General features: G+C 31.1%; 1 protein-coding gene across 1 annotated transcript; it reads right to left on the bottom strand.

Moving 5' to 3' along the window:
* Positions 1–2,485: 2,485 nt before the first annotated feature.
* Positions 2,486–17,752, bottom strand: LOC127719158 (putative ankyrin repeat protein RBE_0220; the record flags this gene model as incomplete). The annotated part of the gene is made up of 2 exons (XM_052225180.1): positions 2,486–3,348; positions 17,701–17,752. Coding segments are annotated over 2 exons (771 nt in total), but the record flags the coding sequence as incomplete, so codon positions are not given.
* Between the last annotated feature and the right edge of the window lie 278 nt (positions 17,753–18,030).

Below are 18,030 nucleotides of genomic sequence, written 5' to 3'. Positions count from 1 at the left end.
TTTTTTTCGTTTTATAGTGATTTAGATTAGATTATAACGTTGACTGCTGCACACCAACTTTCTACAGTTTTACCTTTTATGTCTGTTTGTTTTGCTCACACATTGTTGTTAATATCATGGAATTCAATGCGACTGTCATACAATTGTGAGGTTAAGCTAACTATAAAACCAGGTTTAATCCACCATTTTCTACATAAGGAAATGCCTGTACCAAGTCAATATAATAGTTGTTTTCCATTTGCTAGATGTGTTTGAGCTTTTGATTTTGCCATTTTATAAAGAACTAAACGTTGTGAATTTCCCTAGGAGTTCGGTATTTTTGTTATTTTACTTTTTATCATAACTCTCCTGTTTCATGGTCGTGTAAGCAGAATCCATCGACAAAATACTATTTAGCAAAACAGACTAGAAAAGTTTCTTTAAACCATAAAAAAACTAGGTCAATCCGTTTCTGCTGTCAATTAATAACTGTTCATAAAAGAAAGAGTTGGTTTTTTTTACATGTGCAGAACTGAATTTTGATTATCGAAGATAAACATGCATCCTACTACTACCAATGATGTTTTCGAACCTTAACCGACTCAAATCTATAGAGAATCGTCTTATCATGGTAATGGTACATTCGAAGAAATATTTTATCATACATTTCGCACTGCCACCTTCTCTATCAATCATTTTATCATGTCACTGTTTTCTTTACTATAACTTCTTACAATTTACTATAAAGAATGACTTTTAATTGTATAAGGTCAATGCATATATAACAGGAGGTGCTCCCAATTAAGACACACTTTGATTTACGCTCATGTTTGTTTTCTTCCTTGACAATTAAAAAAGTAATTAAAGATCAATCTAATGTGACGTACTTCAAACGCTTTGAGTACACACCCGTGATAAAATATGAATATATTGAATGTCTACTGAACGGGCTGTTCCAATTACACCCCTACGTCGTATGTTTTTTTTTTCTGAATGAGTTACTTGAGGTCAATCGATGTAAATGACGTCTTGAACGATAGATAAAACCTAACTGTGACCTGGAAACAAAAAGAAACGAAGATACGAGATTGTAGAAAACCACACTTTCTATAATTTTCATAATCGTTTAACTTCATCCTAATATATCTAAGTATGTTATTGTAAACAGTGTAAGTAGTTTCAGTTCAAGCATGTAAAATATTCAGTTTTCTGCGGCAGTTACGTTGATATAAATAATGTGTGTAATTATGGGAATAGCAAATAATTACCTTCACTGAGAACGCTTCGATCCAAAAGAATTGCCAACTTTTTCCTATTAGAATAGTAATAATGCATGTGGGCTATAGCTCGAGATATTTTTTCTTAAAATGTTCTGTACCAAGTCAGGAATGTGGCAGTTGTTATCTTATAGTCCGTTTCTATGTATGTTGGCGTTTGTTTGTGTTGCAGTCCAGTGTTTCTGTTGTTCCGTTGTTTTTCTTTTATACTTGATGTGCTTCCATCGGTTTAGTTTGTATCCCGGATTTGTTTTCGCTTAATCGATTTATGACTATTGAACAGCGGTATACTACTATTGCGTTTATTTATTCCTTACTTTCCTCATTGATGTGCCCTTTTTCAATTGCCCATGTGGTTTTATGGAGATATCAACGAATAAAATTCAGCGGAATTTTGTGTCTGCTTTACTCAATATCTGAAGGATTGTCTAATAAGATTTGTTTTCCTTCACGATCGTATTCAACAACAAAATTCTTGCCTAGTACATGTGAAGAACTGGTATGGAAGTGCGGATATTTTGTAATGACATTTGTTGTTATAAAATTATTGATTCATTTGAAATGCCTGGTTTTGGTAATACTGTTGGTCCCTTCTGTTATATCAGATTCAATGTTTCTAATAGTTTTTTTTCAAATAGTTTGGCTTCGAACATCATTAAAGAGACAATTATTTTCTAAATGCGCTTTTTGTTACTGTTAAACTGGAACATGTAATGAGATTTGTTATCATCGCCTGATCTAGAGCATATCAAAATCTTTTGGCAGTTTCTGGCTGCAATCATTTGGGAAGACAAAGTAAAGGGACAAAGCGGTTGGCTTTACATCAAACGTCATTTGTATTAATTTTTGCATTTGTTAAATATTTCGATTCGATTAGACTATTTGAAATATACTTTCTGCATCTGATAATATAAAAAAAAACAGAAGGAAAATTATCAGGGGAACTTCTATTCGGAGCCTGTTCCTCAGTGGTAATCGTTTTTATATAGATAAGACCGTTGGTTTTCCTGTTTGAATTGTTTTACACTAGTCATTTTGGGGCCCTTTATAGCTTGCTGTTCGGTGTGAGGCAAGGCTCCGTGTTGAAAGCCGTACTTTGATCTATAAATGTTCACTTTTTATACATTGTGACTTGGATGGAGAGTTGTCTCATTGGCACTCATACAACATCTCTTTTTATTTATATTTTATTAGGCAAAGCAAAAAATAAAATACAATTTAAAAATATATACTGCATGTACTACATTTTATTAATAATCCTTCATTAACATTAAAACATAAAATAATTTAAGTAACAACCAAGCTTTAAGTTTATGATACTAAAGTTAAAGTTTAAGGTCCTACTACAACAAACATACACATTTGAAAAATGTTCACTTATGATTTTGAAGAAGTTGAACAATTTCAGTAAAACCGTAACGTGAAGCTACATGGAGAGGCAATTCATTGTCTATATTACATAGATTTATATCACAATTATTTTCCAGCAATAAATTAACAATCGTTAAATGTCCTCTTTGTGCTGCTTCAAACAGAGGTGATTCTTTGTTTTTATTACATACGTTAGGATTACTATTATGCTCTAACAATAATTTAACCAGCTCACTATCACCGTTCTGTGTTGCCAACATTAGTGGGGATGTCTTGCTGTCATCACATATATTTGGATTACAGTTATGCTTTAACAATAACGCTACAATTTCATTTTGACCATACTCTGTGGCAATGAACAGCGGTGATTTATGGTCAACATTACATACATTTATGTCAATTTCATGTTGTAACAACAATTTTACAATCTCTATTCGACCTTTATACGCAGCGACATGCAAAACAGATGTGCCGTTGTAATCAGTTATATCAGGCTTACTGTTGTGCTCTAGAAGTAATTTTACAATTCCAGTATGACCCTCCCATGAAGCTCTAAACAGTGGTGATTTGCCGTCAAATTTACATATATTTGGATTACTTTTATACTCTAACAATACTTTAACGATCTCAATATGACCAAGAGATGCAGCCCTATACAAAGGTGATTCGTTGTTTTCTAAAACTATGTTAGGAGAAAAATTATGTTCTAATAACAACTTTACTATTCCAGTCTTACCCTCACATATAGCTTTAAATAGAATCGATACGTCTTTTACATCGCGAAAATTTGTAATACAATCTTTTTCTAACAGCAATTGAACAATGTCAATGTAATCTTTAAGAATAGCAACAGCAACCATATTCCAAAAAAAATGCTTGTTATATTCATTTTTTGGCGAACTTATTGATAAATGATCATGGCATTGAAAAAATTCCATTGTATGATTATTCAACAATAACTTGACAACTTCATAATGACCTTTCTCTACGGCTATATACAAAGAACTTTCTAAGGTTAACTGACTAAATCCATTCATGTTGAGTGTATTACTTTTCGACACAGTTACATCAAAATTAAGTTTGTTCTCTAACAGTAAATGTACAATATCTGTGTAGCCTTTACTTGAAGCTGTGAACAAGGGTGATGCTATTTTGTGACATTTAGGGTTATAATCAGGTAGAGCATTATGGCTTAAAAGTAACTTAACTATATCTGTATTTCCTCTCTGTGAGGCTATATGAAGTGGTGATACTCTGTATGGTTCGTATCGGTTAACCCGAGACTGAATATTGCTTGATAAATCATCAAGGTATGATTTAACAATAACTCGATAGTTAGCGCTAGAAATAGAAGGCTGTGACAACATACAAAACGTATTTTTAACGGGAAAGATGATGTCAAAAAGAAATGGGGGAGAATACCGTAGAGAGGTTTTTATGGTTTTAAAGATGCTGTTAACTGTAATACCAGGATACGTTTTTACGACATTGTTAAGCCAACTAAAACTCGCATGGAAATTTGGATCAGCATTTTGGTTTAACAGTTCTTGGACAACGTCAGTGCATCCTGTTTTAGCAGCTTTAAATAGAGGTGTCTCACCGTCCCAATATAGTTGATTCAATTGTATTTCTTTTGTTAGAAAAATGGCTACAATGTCGTAAAATGTTTTATCCAGCATAGACATTAATATTGAAAATAACACTTTATCTGATAACGAATCAATTTTATCATTCGCAATTACTATCTGCGTTATAAATTTAGAACGAAAAGATGAATCTTGTAAATTTCGGTTTGCGAAAACATGTCTAATAAAACCATTGTCTATGTCTTTTTTCAATCTATCAAAATATTTCTGTTCTTTGTCCAAAGGGATTTTGACGACAAGTTCGTTCTTGTAGAATTTTCCAAATAAACCATTGAAAACAAAACTATCACGTATTATATCTCTGTGTGCTATATCGATCGTAAGGTCAATCATATGCCTACCAGAAAAGTTCACATAGATGTCAAATATCTTATCATGAATTATTGAGTATTCAGTGTTTCGTTTTCTGATATATGAGTTATTCAGTTTTACCATTTCGTTTTTTACAGCTTGAATTGAAAAATTTGATTTCAAATCAAAATGATCAGCAATGTTTTCAAGGATTTGCTTAATTTTGATTTTCTCATCAAATACACTTTCCGCTATACTGTTATTACAGACAACAAATAAGAATAATGTCGCCAATGCGGTTTGGTCAAAGAGTTCTAAACGCGATAAATCAGCGCATACGGCTTCGGTTGGATCTGCAAAAAACTCGACTACACCACCAGACTTTTGACGAGAATAATATTGACAAAGAAGCGGAAAGAAGTCGAATTCTGAAAATACGTTCGACGACTTAAAAAGTCGAATTTCATCTTTTGTTAAATAAAAATTAGCAATATTTAGCCTTTCGTCATTTGTTAAGCAATAATCGCTTGCTAAAAAATCGCAACTAGCTTCTGATAAAAAATCTATTGTTTTAACTATTCGGTGTTGGAAAATGTGTGTTTTGCATGACGCTAACAGTTTAAGACGATTACTATCTAGCATCACTCTGATATCTTTCGTTATTTCTAACCATTTCATTGCTTTATTTTCATCAAATGTTTTGTCGCCAACAACATTTTCCATTACAACAATACGTGTACGGTCAGGATCGTAAAAGTATTTTATTTCCTCAGGATTGTCTGCAATAATTATATCATATTCTTTTGTTTGAGCTAACTGCAAAGCGATAGAATGTATTGTAGTAGATTTTCCGCAACCGGATGGACCAACAGCTAATGCAACGTTATGTAGTTCAACCAATTCAGTTAACCGTTTCATTGCTCTTGTGTGTGCAACATTTTCTTTTTTCCATTCAAGTATTCTTCTGTCACATACATCTGCAATGAAAAATATTATTATGCAGATATAATTTGAATTACAATAAACAGCATCTCCCCAAATCATTATAGACCTGTAAGACTCAAACATTGTTAAAATTAAATTATATGCATTATTAAAGATAGTAAACTGTAAATTCAGAAATTATTGCAATGTTTTTATTCATGCTAAAATTGCGGCAGTATCAGGTTCGCTATAATAAAATCTCGCATTCATTATTTCTGTAGTGTTTGCTTCCACTTTTATCGATGAATTTTCATAATCTATTTTTGCAAAGAAGTTTGTTTAGCATTTATACCGAAGAACAAATATTGTATGCCAGGAACTGTCAATGTAAACAAAAAATGAAAAAACAATTAATATTCGAAATTTCAAAAAGTGAATATATTTTGTGACATTTCTGTTGCCATGCAGCTAACAAATCAAACATCATGCAACAATAATTCGTAACCTTTCATGACATATTTCAAACACTGTTTTATAATTGTTAAATTCAATTTATGACTATTCGCCTAATCGATTTATAACTATTGAACAGCGGTAAACTAATGTTGCCTTTATTAGTATACAGTTTTGCATTTTATCTACCTAAGTTTCATAGAATTTGTTTTTTAAATTCATAAATAAAAAATCAATAATTTGCTATGGTTGTCATCATATTTTTTATCATTAGGTATCCATGTTGGTTAATTATTATTTTTACCGATCGGGTTGAAATATTATATCCTTATTGACCATATTTCAGACGAGTCATTAAGTTTATTTCAGATTGGCGATGATATCTAAGAAAAAAAGTGGAAGATAGATGTATTCCAAAGAGGATATTCAACACAGCGAGAAAATCCCATACCCGGAGGCGGGCTTCCGCTAGCCACTTAACAAAACGTGTACTAGTTCAGTTAAAATGGACATCTCACTAAACTCCAAAACATATTAAATGAACTCGAATTTAAAAAAAAAACATACAAGACTAACAAAGGCAAGAGGCTCCTGACTTGGAACAGGCGCAAAAATGTGGCGGGGTAAAACATGTTTTGTGAGATCTCAACCCTCTCCCTTATGCTCGAGTAGATTCGAACTAAAGGGTCTCACAGTGATCATGCTAAATACACTTTAGAAGATTTGTATTTTACTCTTGAAAAGCTGTAAATATCAATTTACTTATTAATGATACCAAAATTAAAGCAAATTTGTCATCTGGTTTAAAGGGAAACAGTGACACATTTTTGATAAGATCACATTTTTGAACTCTTTAATTCGAAATTCAAAAAGTATTATCAATCTAAAAAACAACATCCTGTTAATGTTAATGTTAAATATGCCTTTTTATTAAAAAAATAAACAAAGTTTTGAAAGGCTTTATTAAGTTATCTTTAAGTTAGCAATATCAGGGGCCAAAGAAATTTAGAAATTTCAGCAACAGGAATATTCTCTTACAACTATAATGTTTGCCAGATCAGAACAAACTGCACTTTTATGAATAACCTTACATGTAGTATCTCTGTTAAGTTACGTTTAGACCGACTAAGCAGTTCCAAATCAAATTTTTATATATATTTTCCCTTAAAGTTCAAATAAACCTATATCATTCTTTGTCAGTTTATTTTTGATTTACGAATTTGAATATCGCTTTGCTATCTTTCGCCCCTTTTCCCACAGAAATTCTTCTCTATCAGTTCAGATAAAGAATCAATATAGAGAATCTCCATTGCTCCAATGAAGCTTCAACATTTCCGGTAGTGTAGTAATTCGTTGCACGTATTTATAGTTTTGCAGGCGTCGCATTCTCCCGAAGTTGACATCAGATGGCCATAAGAATGAGAATATATTGAGTTTCGCGCGAAGATGTCCCCGAACTTGGTAACAGCCAATTATCAGCAGAAACAGGTACGTTGCATAAAGAAGGTTACACGATTACACCAAAACCACACTCAAGAGCAACACAAAGAAGGAAATTTTTATTAAGATATTAGGATATATGATGGACACATGATAGTTACAGGACTTTGTATTGAGAGTACGATTCGTTCGAACTAGGTCACGAAGGCGTCACGAGACCTTATGGTGGTATAAAACCTTCGCCCGTCCGTGGCAAATTTTATTTAATTACCATTTGTTTTAGTCCTTTATACTTACTTCACGAGATGTTTCAATTACTAAGTACTATATTTTAGTTCTTTTTTAAACCACAATCATCAAATTATTTTTTAAAAATACACATTTTGCCTTAAAACACAATGCAATATGTGAAAATTATGTTGGAGTCTATGTTTTGATTGTACTGTCACTGATATGTTACACAACTGGTTTTATAACTCGATTGTTACATTCAGAACATCAAAGAAAAATACATCCACGATAAATCAATTCAACCAATCAATTTATTTCATAAATCAATATAATTAATAAATTGCTCAAAAAAATACCTCGTACTCCCTTGGGAACTGGTTCTATTTTTGCAATCATGTTCCTTATCTCAGTGAGAATTTCCCTATCATTTCTATCCATCCTGCGTACTTTTGCAAGTCTGCAACGTTCTGTAAAGCTCGTTCCACCAAGTTGTATGATTGCCTTAAAATTTAAGATAAGTAAAAGGTCAATAGTATATAATTTAAAGCCTCAACAAACTAGTACTGTGATACACGAAAGCCGATCCTTTTGTAAAGGTAATTTTGTTACAGAATATTTTATAAACTAAATTAAAATGCTACATTAGTGTGCATGACCCTTGTACGAAGGTTTTGATTATTTTTAAATGAGACATTTTATATGGAAGAGGAAAAGCTGGCAAACTATAATTGAAGATTAGCATTTGTTCTGTTTTATTGCTTTTCAACTTTTAGAATTTCGGAAGAAATTTGGAGCCGGATTAGATTTTTCTTCATATCGTCGTTTATTATTCCTTTTTATTACCACTAAGAAAAAAAAGTACCTCTACTACTTGGTCGAACTTTTGGTCTTCAAAAGCCCAGAAGCTCAGTATTTCTGTACTTGGATAAAATTAATTGATATTGTTTTTTTTCTTAAAGGGAGAGGTATGATAAAAGCTATTATTTTGCACCTGAAATCACACAAATAGGAAAATTAAAAAAAATAAAAATGATTATGAATATAATATGTATAATCCTTACATTTAAGTGCAGACAGGTCTTTTGTGATAACAATGTTTTAAGGCAAACATTTTGAAGTTTACATATGATAGAAACAGAAATTATTTCGAATTTTTTATTATTTTGAGTAATGCGACTGGGGTGGATCGGCAAAAGTAAGAACTCTCATTCCAATATCTGATACATATACTTTTTGGCCCCTAGTTCTTAACAGTTAAGATAATAACCCCTAAAATAAATCCGAACCGTCCTTTTCTGGTATGCAACCTTGAGGTATAACTTGATAGAGACCTATACACCTGTACTCAAGTTCTCAAATGGAAACCAAATGTCTTTGGACACACCAACGTTATACCATTATTCATGTCGTATACAAATGTTTGTTTTTTGTGGTATTTTTGGCCCTTAATTCCTAAACAGTTATGACAGTTATAACCTCAGAAATCAATCTGTAGTATGGAGCCTTGTGGTACAATTTCGAAGAGGCATATACAATTATACTCAAGTTATTGTCTTGAAACCAAATGTGTTCGGACGACGACATACCATTATACGACAGAAAAGTTTTGTGGTCGCATAAAATATGTAAAGCCATCGAACAAATATTCGTGACAAAATTAAAAAAAAAGATGTTTAACATGTTCAATAGATAAATGTCTTATAAACACATCAATAATGTTATTTGGTAGATTTATGATAAATTTTGATTTTCAAATTCAAGTGTCCAAAAATGCGGCATTATCATAATTCTCCTATGCTTTTATATATCGCAGAGAATCATTTCAAATTGAGAATTTTATCTCCCTCGTGCATAACCTTGATTCCTTGTATAGTTTGGCTATACCTCGTTGTCACTTTTGATTATATCACTTCTTCAAAAATTGTTTTATGTTTTGTCAAATATTTTGGCATCGAACATGACTGAAGAGAAAAAGATTGCGTATTTGGTGCAGACAAAATCAGTACTGTTAATGTATTTACTATAATAAATGTCGTTCTGCGTCTAGGGAGAGAACTCAGTTGAAGCGACACAACTAAATGCGAATAAGTCTCGGACTCATCTTACATACGGCTATCTGTATTGGGTAAAAAAAATGTTATATATGTATTTGAGTTACTTTTGAGTTGAGTTTTCACTTGTGTGTTACCTAAAGTTTTTGAATATTTTTTCCTAATATTCTTTATTTATTTATTTTCCAGTTTTCGGCTATATTTGAATATTATCCAATGACATAATATAAACTTAATTTATGCTTACTTTAGACGTTTCATCCCACCATTTATTGAACGTTAAATCTATCAAAATTCCATTACTACTGTGCATAATCTTGTTTCTGTAATATTTAATTGTTGTCAGGTCTGCACCAACATTATCATTGCCACGGAATGGTAGTTCATCTTCAATTTGAATTTTGGTTAAATTTTTTATTAGACATGTCATTAATGTCAGATCAAAAGTCTCGGAAGATGGTGTACCTAAAATAACATCATTATCCATTATTGTTTTTTAAATATTGTGTTAAATAAACATTATTTATTGTATTTTCGATGATATGTTTGTATAAATCTTCTGATAAGTTTCATAATTTCTCAAACGAAAATATCATCAACAAATAACTTCAATTATGTTATTTTATTAATGGAAAAGATAAAATGTAAAACCTGTTTGAAATAAGAATATCAGCAGTATAATAATGTTATATAAGTGATTAAAAATCTATTTCTCATATAAATCACCCTTTAATTGACTATTGACATGATCATGATGATTGAGTATTAGAACCATCAAATAATGCTGAATATGTTTGTTTACAAATGATAACCAACGACAGCCCGAGAGCTTATTTCTACTGGGGGTTATTTAGTATCGGCTTAAGAATGTTCGCTACTCTGTTTCAAAATAACAAGCTTTTTTAAAGATTGTTCTAAATTGATATAATATAACTAAAGGAACTTTGTGCTTGTTTTCGAGATATAAGCCATTGGAACTTTGGCGGGAAATGAATCTCTCTAGACTTTTCTTACATTTAACATTGGCACCTTTTTTCTTTCAAAAAGTATGAAAAAATAACAAGGATTTTATAAGATTTTCAAATCTGGCTTTTGAAACTATATGTAATCAAATTATGAAAAGAAAAGTAGAGGTTAGCGGGCATCTTTTTTATATGGCATTACATGGATAAAACCAGCAGATTCCGAATATCTGGCAAAAATTTAAAAACAACAGGAGCGAACATCCTTAAGGCTGGTATTTCTGTTACTAATGACTCTCTTGTTAAATTTTTCAAAAGAGAAGAGGTGATATGATCTATCGCAAGTGATGAATGCAATCATAAAACAAGCTGCGCTCTTCTGATTATGAAAAAAGATTTTAAAACTTTTGCGATATTATTTGAATAATTACAAGGATGTACATTAAATATATGAATGTATTATTTTTATTTAACTTATACAAGTTTTTCATTAGTTATCTATAATCGATCTCAAAGTTAAAATACACCTGTGACGTAAATCTTTTGTTCAAACTCTACATTATTTTTCAGGAATGGAGAGTTATTTTCTATTGTTCATCTTCACTCATCCGGACGTTTTGCCCTTTGGATATTTCCATGGACACTTTCTTTAAAAGTGTTCACCCATGGACATAATTCTAAAGGACGAACCTGATATTGAATGAAGATGACAACGGCTGATATTCAATTTTTTTTTAAATTGGGATCGTAGTAATGCAATGAACACCAAATATATCATTATTAATAAACAGCTTTTATTTGCGAGTCGTAATTCCACCGTATAATATATAGTATTGTATTCACTAAAAATTCACAACATTATCCGATGTTTTCTGATGCAAATCTTGGATGAATTTCTGTCACGAATAGTATCTAAGCGGGTAAACACGAATATTTTCCATTGAGTGCCGTTCCTCTTCTGTGCATCTACAAAATATCAAATGTGTTAACTCAGTTGAATACTTTTGTAATATTGAACACATTAACGTTATTCAATAAGGAAAATTAGTATATTTCACTTAAAGATTTGCTTTTAATTTAACTGTTCAAGATATCAATTTCTTGAAATTTGAAGTGTTGTATTTTGACTTTGTACAGCAACATTTCGTTTGTGTCATTTTAATATGCACATTAAAAACCGAAAAATACTCGGATAGTTTCTACAATAATATTGTGGCTTAATATAATAAATAGTTCAAGAAACTGAAATGGTCAAAAAGTTTTCTCAATTGAATTGTTTTATATTTTTAATGTCATGCCTTTTATAGCCGGTATGGGGTTTTTCTCATTGTTGAAGGCCGTACGTTTACCTGTAATTGCTTACATCCACTTTATTTGAACTTTGGTGGATAGTTGTTTTATTGGCAATCATACCTCATCTCCTAATTTTTATACTAAAATGGCGTATTCGGTATATTATTTGAGTGTTCGTTGTTATAATTTGAATAAAGACTAAAGCATATAATTTGAGGGGGTATGCATAACATTTGAATAAGGCTTGTGTTAAATATTGGGCGTTTTTTTTTATTCATTTTGTAACAGAAACGCGTAACTCAATCGAATTCCTTCACTGTTGTTATTTGTCCAGTGGGAAATATAACAGTTATATCGGCAGCGCAAATGACGGCGTTATTCTTGAAATGTTTAAATGAAATCAAAAAGAAGTTTTCCCACTAAGTTAAAGATATACAAAACAATATCCAGAATTGTTTTTAATCACGCTGGTTATTTTTTTCTTTAGTAGGGAATTTAGGGAAGAATGCAAAATATTTTCAGTTTGCTTGTATTGCAATTTTAGACTCATCTAAAATTTTCATAACATTCTTTTCGTTATTTTGAGCAAAGGGAAAGAAAACATGTTGAGTTATGCATGAAACACTGTTTTCTTGTTTAATTTTATTTAATCTAAGAGAATGGTTTGAAATATAGAATCATATTTTGTTTCAGATATGACATATAATTGAGCACACCCTTATTAGTTAAATAACCTAGACTAGAGTGTTACATACCTGGAAATTTATTCTAGTTGTACCGTTTCCTTTTACATAGACGATTCTACATCCAAGATTTATCAAACAAAAATAAACATAATCCATTTACTCATATGCATAAATACTAGGGTTTTTTCTCTCTCCCGAAATAGCACTCAAAGACACAAATACATATCCTTTCAATCACACTACAAGAACTTTTTTCAAGATCTTTTTATAGCAATTTTTCTACTGTTCATAAATACTTCGGTAAGTCAACTTCATCTTAATTTTAGCCTGTGGATTATTGGGTACAACACGGGGGAAATGAAAAGAAAACCATTACAAAATGAAATAAAATTCTTCAAAATGTTAACATCTGAAGATGTTTTTAATATTTAAGGTGTATTTTAAGTTAGCGAAAGTCCAAATAACTATCCATTCCTGGGAAATAATGGGTGTCGGCCCTACGGGCCTCCGCTCCATTATTTTCCAGGAATGGACAGTTATTTAGACTTTTTCTATAACATTAGTAAATAGGAGAAATAATATATATTCTTACGTATTTGTTCATAAAACTTTGATTGTTTAGAATTGACAACAATCAATACATACATGAAATACAGGAGTTTAAAATTGACTAATAGATTTTAATCATATCTGAAACATTTGAAAAGAAAGGAAAAAGAAATCGAATTAGGAAAATGAAAATGAAAAATAAAACTGATAGAATAACATAAACACACAACTGCTTCGTAAAGAAAAACCCTGCTCCACTTTTTACACCAATTGTGTTGTTCATTTCAAATTAGAACATGAAGATACATTTGATGATGTCTCAATTGGATAATTGGACAAAAAAATGTCAGTTTCACACGAGTAACTGTATAGAAGAATTTGCTACAAAGGAGACGATTGATCATTCCTTATTGTTAATTTTCCCTATTTGGACAGTGATGTCTCTTAAGTACCTTCTAAATGTGTGTATATATCACAACTGGTTTGCTATGCCTGTGTATGTAGTCGAGTTTAGATTTCAATAACCGTAACTTGTGTATTACTGGTAAATTATTTAGTCATAGATGTCGTTGCCAAAAAATATAAAACTTTTACTAAAGTTGTTCATAGATACCACGATTTGACTAGGAAGTGTTTTCTGTGAGATATCTCATTCTGACGTTCTCGGTGATGTAATCTATAGAGCCGGTGAATGTAGATACATCCATCTTAACTCAATGATCCATTGCATAAACTTATTATTTAAGGTTATCAATTTATCACTGTAGTAAAATCCTTAGATATTGGTTTTTGATAGGTTCTTGCATTGATTTTGAGAATTGAGATATTTCGTAATATATATTGCTATATTTGAACAGTTATCATAACATGTATAACTCATGATCCTAGATCTTGTCGATACTATTTACTTGTATTTTTTCATTGCACAAGGCTATTCTTTCTTAGACAGTTTATGACGTCATAACACTAAATCAATTGGACGTGAACTACTTGATACTTAAGCCTTGGAGAACAAGATTTTTTAATTAGTTTTATTTGGCTTTGAGCAATGTTGAGCTAGCTATCAATAGCTGCAAGTACTCTTAGATCGATTGTCTGTGTCTATTAAATTTTGTGCTCCGAACCGGTATATTAAGTCAAGCCATTTCCAACTGTTTTTTACAGTTTGTTCTTATGATGCAGTGTTACAACACTGTCCCAGTTTAGGGGAAGTCTAACTCCACTACATTCAATATATTTGTCACAAGTCAGGATCCTGTTATTCAGCGGTTGTCGTTGATTTATGTCTGTCGTATTGTTCTTCCTACATTTTATTGCGGTAAAGTAGTCAGTTAGTTTTCTGGTTTTTATTGATTCACATTTTTGATGTCGGGGCCTTTTATAACTGATTTTAAATTTTGTTAATAAGTTTAGCAAGACATTTTTGAATTTGGGGTCCTCAATGCTCTTGAACTTGGCCGTTTTAATTTTTGATTCGCGCGTCACGTATGAGACTTTTGTAGATGAAAAGCGCGTTTAGCTTACAAAAGTTTAATCCTGTCGAGTGATGAGTTTATGATGAGTTTTTCTCATTGTTAACGGTCGTAATGTAACCTATAGTTGCTTGTATCTACGTCATTTGAATTACGGTGGCAGTTGTTTCCTTGGCAATCAAACCACTAGTATTTTGTTTCATACTATCTGTTTCTGTGGTATCCTTTATTTCAAAAAACATATTTATATTAATAAACTTCTATTTCCTCAGTTAAGTAAGATAATATGTTTTCTGGTAATACATCTTTCTTTTTTATTAAAAAAGATTCCCGCAGGCTAAAAAATACATCTTTGGTAAAATGTGCACCTTGTAATCAGTAGAAAGATCTTTTGTAACCTAGTCTTTGTCTACCAGTTGTTGGAGTTTTGACCTCCTTTACATGATAAAAGTTAATCAAAAAGAAACATGTATTTCTAAACGGCTATAATGAAATGAGCATAAAATCTATTTGCTGAAAAAAATAATTCATATATTTAATATGTTGGTTTACTGCGGATCATGTGTGCATTACCATATAAGTTTCATTTATACATCACTGATTAACGTTTTAATATTCAGTTTAAATAAATTAAACAAATTTCTTTTTATCTTCTTTTGAAGACAAACTATAAACCACAAAGAAAACAACTTGATCTGCTCACCTAACTTTGGAAATAACAAATCCAATTGAGCTTGGTTAATAACTCTTCTTTTTTTCAGAGGTTCTAATGTTGAAGATCTTGTTTGATTAAAAACTATCTTTAATCCACCAGGATGGAATTCTCTGTCAAATCTTACCCTGACAGCAGAGGGTGCAACTCTGATTAACAAGTGGGCAATACGAAGATAATTTTCTTCCTCTGATAATATATCTAAACCTCCACTGCCAGTAAAAACGTTCGTCATCTTATTATAAGTAAATAAAAAACATTCTTCAGATAACATTGTAAACATTCTTATTCTTAAGACTACAATGCCAACGACAATATGAAAACCAATAAAATCAAAGGTACGGAAAATGGCATGCAAAAATAAACCATGATAATACATCTTATAATAAGGGGATGTAAACATTAATGTGACAAAGAACATATATTTTTCTTGTGAGCTTCCCTTAAAAGATTTTTCTTTTATCCATATGCAATTAAAATAGAATTAATGATAATCATTAACCATAATGGTACCAATGTAAGCTGCTTCAAATGCTTAATTCGTCAATTAATATTTATTCAGTGATACTCTAGGCCTACATATGCAAAAATCCAAATCCTATTACAAACTTTGAAGAGCAAGTAAATTCAAAAGGATATAAAAAGTATACTAAATCCAGACAAGGCATCAGAGCTTTTAATCCAACATTGGTTTTCCAGAAAAGTTCGGGATTTACAAAAAGGAATAGTGCTTGGGATTCTTAACTTTTTTCAACCTGACTACAAACTACAAATAATCTTAATTTATTTTATTCAACTTCCTCAAAAAAAACTTTTTTCACATTTACATTCCAACCTTAGACTATAAGCTACATTTAATTTCCAAAAGAGCAACTCAGTATGGAACATCCAGTGGTTGCAACCTATTTTGCATGTTGTAGTGATTTCTTTCAGAAAACATTTCTTTAACAAGAATATTATGCCCCCCATTGAACAACAGTAACATTATGAATCCATGTCTTATACAAAAAAAGGTACAATCATGCATCTTTATATGACAATTATCAGATCTTTCAAATCAACAAGGCATTTAGGTTCACGATTGTATTTCTTATTTTAAAGAAAGCAATTTGCTTAAATTAATGTTTTATATATACACAAATAACAGTATAATAGCTTGTATGATGACTCATCATAACAGGAAGACATAGTGAATATTAACGATTTTATCTTGACATCTTCCGGAGTTTTAAAATAAAACAGATTTATTTCTACATAGCTAAGTTTGACCTTGTACATTTTACTACACGATGTATTTCATTATAAGTATTATATACATCAAATAAATAAAAAGTTAGTTTAATATATACATGTCATTATTTCATTAATAAATAATAACTTATTAGAAAGTAATCACTCGATCCGATAAACATGTTTCGTAGAATAATAATAAAAAAAATATGTGTAATTCCATTTATATACGCTAAACAAACGTTCATCTTTTGCACGTTATCAAAGTTCATATTTTCAAGTTTACTGTACTCTAATCATATTATTTAATCACGTATTCTAGAGGGAAATGTCCTTGGCGATACACTGGTTCTATACACAGAACAGCTTCCATGAGTCTCCGCTGTCTCCACTCCCTTGTAGAGACTGTTTTTGCCTTTGTTGTTTAATGTGCCACGTTCTTCGTTTCTGTACACTTGTTTCATCCCGTCACATTCTGTATGTGCCTGTCCCAAGTCAGGAGCCTGTATTTGAGTGGTTGTCGTTTGTTGCTGTACAAGTATATCATAGGTTTATGTGGTTATTTTTTTATGCATAAATAAGTCCGTTAGTTTTAAACTTTAAATTGTTTAAATTGCTAATTTGGGGGAATTTTATAGCTGACTATGCGGTATGGGTTTTGTGCATTGTTGATGGCCATACGGTGACCAATTGTTGTTAACAGTTATGTCATTTGGCATCTTGATGAGATTTGTCTCAATTGCAATCATACCAGATCTTCTAATTCTTATATTTACAAGTGGTTGATACATGTGGTAGATTCGTTTCTTTGCCTTTTTGTTAAATCTTCTTAAATATTTGTTTTTCCATTAGATATTGTCTGAGATCATAGAGTAAAACAAAGATTCAATCAGAGGAAATCCATTTAAAAGAAAGTAGTTCGTACACAATTCACAACAAGCTTCGTTGTATGATTTTAACACTATTTGTTATTAAGCTATGTTATATGTTTGTAAACCTTCAAATCAGCGTACTTTTGTTACTCAAGCATCATATTCTGTTTGCCATAATTTATGGACAAGAAATAATAAGCTTTATTTGTACAGTATACATTAAAATTAATTAGTAAAGTGTCTCTTTAAAGCTATTAAAACAACACTTTTTACGACTTTTGGTTGATATCCATTTCATTAGATGAGGAGGAAGAGAAAGTTAAGTCAAAACGAGGCAATACCGGGTAATCAGCTGATCTTATGTCAGTTGAACATACTCACCTTGACCAGAAAAAGATCAATAGAATGTAATCCTCTCATTATATGTGTTGATTAAAAATGACTATATGAATATAAGCTTAAGATAAGAGGTTTTAGCTAAAATTTGTCAGTAAAAGTTTAAAGAATGAAGATCCACGGTTTAGTAACTGTAACACTGCTAAAAATGTTGTGAACTGTTGTATTTATATATGTGAATAACACAAAGTTTTA

The sequence above is a fragment of the Mytilus californianus genome, unplaced genomic scaffold, assembly GCF_021869535.1.
Source record: "Mytilus californianus isolate M0D057914Y unplaced genomic scaffold, xbMytCali1.0.p SCAF_10, whole genome shotgun sequence".
Classification (NCBI taxonomy): domain Eukaryota; kingdom Metazoa; phylum Mollusca; class Bivalvia; order Mytilida; family Mytilidae; genus Mytilus; species Mytilus californianus.
This window is presented reverse-complemented; position numbering and strand designations above follow the sequence as displayed.